This window comes from Ceratina calcarata, unplaced genomic scaffold (genome assembly GCF_001652005.2).
Source record: "Ceratina calcarata isolate Rehan_Ccalc_2016 unplaced genomic scaffold, ASM165200v1 scaffold561.2, whole genome shotgun sequence".
Lineage (NCBI taxonomy): Eukaryota > Metazoa > Arthropoda > Insecta > Hymenoptera > Apidae > Ceratina > Ceratina calcarata.
Window position 1 is genome coordinate 5,604 of NW_017176807.1, and position 5,376 is coordinate 10,979.

The 5,376-nt window shown below is 38.7% G+C and overlaps 1 protein-coding gene across 1 annotated transcript in view; it reads right to left on the reverse strand.

Moving 5' to 3' along the window:
• The window catches only part of LOC108629303 (zinc finger BED domain-containing protein 1-like), an 8,082-nt gene extending 4,178 nt beyond the window's left edge, over positions 1–3,904 (reverse strand). Inside the window, exons 1-2 of the mRNA XM_026817183.1 lie at positions 3,880–3,904; positions 16–1,429 (exon numbers count right to left, since the gene is read on the reverse strand). Of these exons, the coding sequence (XP_026672984.1) occupies positions 16–939 (924 nt within the window). The 5' untranslated portion in view covers positions 940–1,429; positions 3,880–3,904. The remainder of the gene's footprint in view (positions 1–15; positions 1,430–3,879) is intronic.
• Between the last annotated feature and the right edge of the window lie 1,472 nt (positions 3,905–5,376).

A 5,376-nucleotide genomic window follows, 5' to 3' on the forward strand; every position in this document is an offset into this window, starting at 1 on the left:
TATCGTATTGACTATTTCCGGAACTGCATCAATCGAGTCATGTACTATTAAGTTTAACGTAAGTGCTGTACATGGTAAATGTAAATATCCCAGATTACGTACAGCATCTCTCATATATGCAGCATTATCTGTTACAACTGCAACAGTTTTTTCGTATATTTGAAACTCTGATAAAATAATGCTCAGTATATCTGTTATATATTCGCTCGTAGGATTTTCATACAAAGCTTTAGTGGCCAGAACATTTGAATATGATTTATTTTGTAAAGAATAATGGCTGGTTACTGTTAGATAAGATTGCTTATTTAAATTTGTCCAAAGATCTGTGGTGATGGAAACGTAACCTATTTGCTGTAGATTTTTCATAATTAAATCTTTAACACTCTTGTATACTTGTGGCAAAATGGTGTGTCTTAAGGTATTTCGACTTGGAAATTGATACCGAGGTTCAAGTTCACGAAGAAGTTCAATGAATCCCTTGTCGTCGACTATGCTTAAGGGTTGTAAGTCTTCACAAATCATAGTTAATAAGAAAGAATTTAATCTGTCAATCTTTGATTGTCCCAGTTCTGTTGCCTCAGTTTCCAATTCCTTATCATGTGCCTGCTTCTGTGCCTTTTTACTTTTCTTTTTAGATTTCTTTTTAGATTTCTTTTTAGATTTCTTTTTAGTAGAAGTAGATACAACAGGTGTTATTTGTTCTGCTGTTGTCTCAGATATCTCCCATTCCTCGTCTTCATCGCTGTACACCTCTTCAACTACTTCGTGCACATATCGATTGACTTCACGTTTCACCATATGTTTGCGGATCAAATGTTCGTGCAAATTGGGAGTATACCATGAAAGTTTATATTGTCCTCCACATAAGAGACATATGATTTTTGTATTCGACCTTTTCTCAAAATATTTCCACACTATCGAATCTTTTGGTGGGCGCATTGTAGTATATTATTATTCTATAAACCAGTAATACGCTGAAACTAGGTATACACACTTGTAACTGTACTAAATGTACGTATCTATGAATATTAATTTAAATAAACACTGATAATCAAACACTGATTTATTTTATATTACTAAAGTAACTTAAAGAGTTTTTAGTGTTAAACTATTTAAACAATGACTTATTAAAATTGTTTTAACAGTAAGTATTGTGCTTTTAAAACTGTTGGTAGATGATCTGAACTCTATTCGACAACGCTGACACATTCAAATCTGCTCGTTGACTAAATTTTTTATTCGTTCTGACAGTTCAGAGTTCTGAGTTCGAGTCGAGATTTGTTTGTATTCAAGCTTTTTTCTTTCCCCAATATGGTGATGATTCTTGAAGTAGGCCCCACTCGAACCCGCGATGTTTAGTCACCCTAGTCAATAGGTGGAGGCGTCTTCAGGTATCGTGCCTGCCACCTGTAGCCAGCTTACCGATAGACTTGAAAATTAATAAGACTGCTGTTAGGAACATCAAGTGAGAATTTCGGGATTGACATGGATAAGGAAGTGGAAAAGTTTCAAAAAGCCACTGATTTCAACAAGCAGAATTAATATGATTTCTTCAGCCGGGTGAGGTACTGAGATAAGGCGCGAGGCCTAGAAGGAGAAGTTGTATGGTATGACCGTAGAAGCGGCAGGGTTGAAGTGGTTAAATGTAAATGAATCGGAAAGACGGATAGTAGTAGTAATCAAACCATGTCAATGTCATGAAACAAATGTAAGATTTAGTAAATAAACGAGATTAGTAAAGAAAATCAGTCAGTGCAAAAAATCAAATCGGTTAGCAGGCCGGCATCGTGCGTTGAGCAAGGGAGGAGGCTGGTCGTAGGCCGTCACCAGCAGAATTGCAAGCATGTTAGTGGAAAAGCACATTAAGTGAGTTCGCTGAACTTGCTGAGTAGGAGAAATTTGACTTTAACCCTATACGGGATTGTGTGAATATTAAAATTCGTCAAGTCACGAATGAGGTTCTCAGGAACGTCAGTGCTGAACCCTCACATGAACCGTTTAATATAATCCTGAATGAAAGAAGTGCCAGCCCTCCTGCAAAGTTCTGCAGTTCTTGTCTTAAAATGGATTTAAATATTTTATTTTGTACTCATTCGATTTCAGTTTTACGAATGTTAGAGATAGACTCCCACCATATTAAAGAGCCGTAAGTGAGGATCGACCTGGTACACATTCCATATATGGCCAGGTTAATGCAAGTCTTTAGATTTGATGAATGCGCTATATGGAGTTTGAGCACCCAGGCAACCTTCATGGTTTTCTGTATACGGTCTGCAATTGCAGGAAGCCAGGATAATCTAATATCTAGTACGACTCCTAGATAGGTGACAATTTTTGCCCCCTCTACAGGAAGGCCCTGAACGATCAACTTATTCGTGGGTACTTCTCATTTTCTGGAGAACACAATCGCCTCGGTCTTCCCTGCGTTAAGAGACATCTTCCACATCGTAGAGAAATCAGTTATTCGGTTTAGGTAGGCAAAATTCTTAATATAGATTGGAGGAATCTTACTAGAGACACCGAGGAGAGATTACTAAAGAGTAGTATCGCCTGTGTTAAAGTGCGGCCCGAAAAAAGAGCACAGGAGGGCCCGTACCGGCAATATAGGTTCATGAAATCCTACAGAATGACTGCTTCGGCGTCGGACTACCGACGTTCAGACTCACCGATACCGGTACCGATGCTTTTCCTCCAGCACGATAGGTACTAGGTAAACGTAGAACGCTAATATTATCAACCTTATGCTTAATTCGAGATTAGTACTTCAGAAATAGATTACTTATCATTCTCAAATTTTGTCACACTTGCATTACTTCATTTTCATTAGCGTACACCATATTTTGTATTTGAAGTAAGAATAAAAGTAATTGGCATGTAATATTTTAATGAATATCAGTATTTAATTGAAATTAGTAAATGTTTCCATTCCATTAATGGAAAGCTGGATTTTTATTGTCTTCACCAAATTAAAAATACCATAATTATGTTAAAATGTATGGAATAATACTTTCAATGACTGTAGATAATTTCATAACTTTTTCACTACAATAGAAATTACTTAATTAATAACTAATTGAGAATATGAATAATCCCGTTCGATCTCTATTAGAGCTAGAACCACATCGANAGATTTTTAGGATTGGTGCGTCAATGTGAAAAAAATAAAAAACTATATATGTCTCATGTTCAAGTACGGAGACGGATGACGCGTTTCCAACGACGGCGGCAGCGTAGTGGCGAAGTTAGTCCATTTATAAAATATAATAATCTATATTTTTTGCACACAACAGTCTGCAATTTCATATGCAGTAGCAGTCAAATGTTGCCGGCATGGCCGCTCTTATCTTTTTCCCCCTCACTATTGGTGTGTGGGAGAGAGACAGATCTCCAGTCGACTATCTCTTTCTCTCTCTTCGTCTGGCATCTCGTGCTACAATGCTCAGCATTGAACGCGCACTCTATATCTCTAATTCTATGGCAAAAGCACGTGATGAAATGCTAAAACGGATGGAGGTCGAAATGTTTACCACGTCCATTTTCTCATCACGGATCACTTTAGGAGACGCGTGCCTTGCAATGACTGGTGTTTTAGGATCAGCTCCAGAAGCCGCAGGAATGGAATTCTTAGGGGAGTTATTTTTAGAAATCGCTGCAGAATTTTTCAGCCAGTCTTATGTTTTTACTCATGCTATCATTGCCGGTATCCGACTGCAGCTGGATGAGAATGCTAATTAACTTGATATTTTTTTAACGTGGCTGGGAGGCACAAGACGATTTCGAACAGTACACAAAGACGAGATCGGGTTCGTAATTGCGATCAGGGATTGAGCTGAATGAGGCGAATGACGCTGAATCACTAAAATGTGTGTATGTATTCACCAGGAAATTGCTGAGTCGAGCTTTTCCAGACTTACCTCCGAAGATGCCGTCAGCCTTCTGTCTCCCTCCTCGAAGCTAACACGAGTCGCGACTAGGGGTCGGATCTTTTATCCCTCGACGCTCGCTTCCCCTGTTTTTCGCCCGTATTTCGATCAACGCTACTATTCCCCTCATGCGTGCTCATGCGCGTTCGCGAAGCTCTCCGCAGCGGTACCGTGAAAATCAGTGCATACCCCCACCAACTATTGGTCCCCACCATGGTCGCGTCGTCCCCACTTTCCGGCCGAGGGATAAAATATCCGACCCCTGGTCGCGACTGCCGTCTTGGCAGCAAGGAAGCTTTCCCCCGCCATCGCCATCGACCGACAACGTTCTTCATGCGCTTGCGCATAAAGAAGGTTCAAGTCACGTGATGTCACGTGGTCACGAAGCCGGTAGGCGCATCAGAGTAACGTAAGCGTGGACGAAATACGGTAGTGGGGGTCTCCGGGAGAAGAAGAGGCGCGATTAAAATCCCTCAATACGGCATCCCCCCATTGTACATCTTTTCTGGTCCTTATATCCAGTCAGTATGAGTAATTGGGCTACTGATCAAAGCAGAGTAGGAGTGGGGATGTTTGGGATAGGATGAGTAAGGATGTTTTTGGGTAGTTTTAGGGTTGTTTGTCGCTGAGTAAGATTTGTTATCTAGGTTTTTAATATGTTTAGGGTTATTTGTTGCTGAGTAAAACTATATCAATACTGATAAGCTAATTCGTCATCCAACAGAGGGGCAATAATTTAACTACATTGTATAACTGTGGAGAAATATGAACACCGATCGTCAGCGTTTCGAGAACATTCAATGATGAAAAACAAAGAGAAATGAGACAAATATCGAAATGAAAGAATTACAGAACTATTGATGCGTTAATTCATGTGACATCATTTTAAGGAGGTTCGTCAGTGGTATGCATAGATTAAAAAGTTCAAACTATTTAAATTCAATGGTTAATCTGCAATGAATATCCTGATAAAATTTGGAATCGATTTACAATCTAGTATCCGAGAAAAATTAATATCAAAAATGGGTTCTTATACACGCACTCTTAAGGGGGAGGTTGACAAAGTTTACTTAAAAGTTAGATATTACATCGAAACACGATTAAAATGTTAAAAGAAAACCATGCAATATAAAACTTAGGCAATTCCTCAAAGTCTAAAAAAAATTTGACTATATTTACGACACAGATTGTTCAATAAGTAAGTGATTATTAGATATTTCATCGCGGTTGAGCAGGTTATTCAATATAGTGATGAAATTTGGCAACGTTACGTGTATCACTTGGCACGATGTTGCCAAATTTCTCCATTATATTTTACGATATTTTTCTCGAATATGCTTTATTACATGTAAGATTCAACGGGAATCTAGTATAAAATGAAGAAGATGGCGGACGGTTTAAATAAAACTCGTGGGCGTTAAAACATTTGATTATCGTCAACTCTAGCATTTAT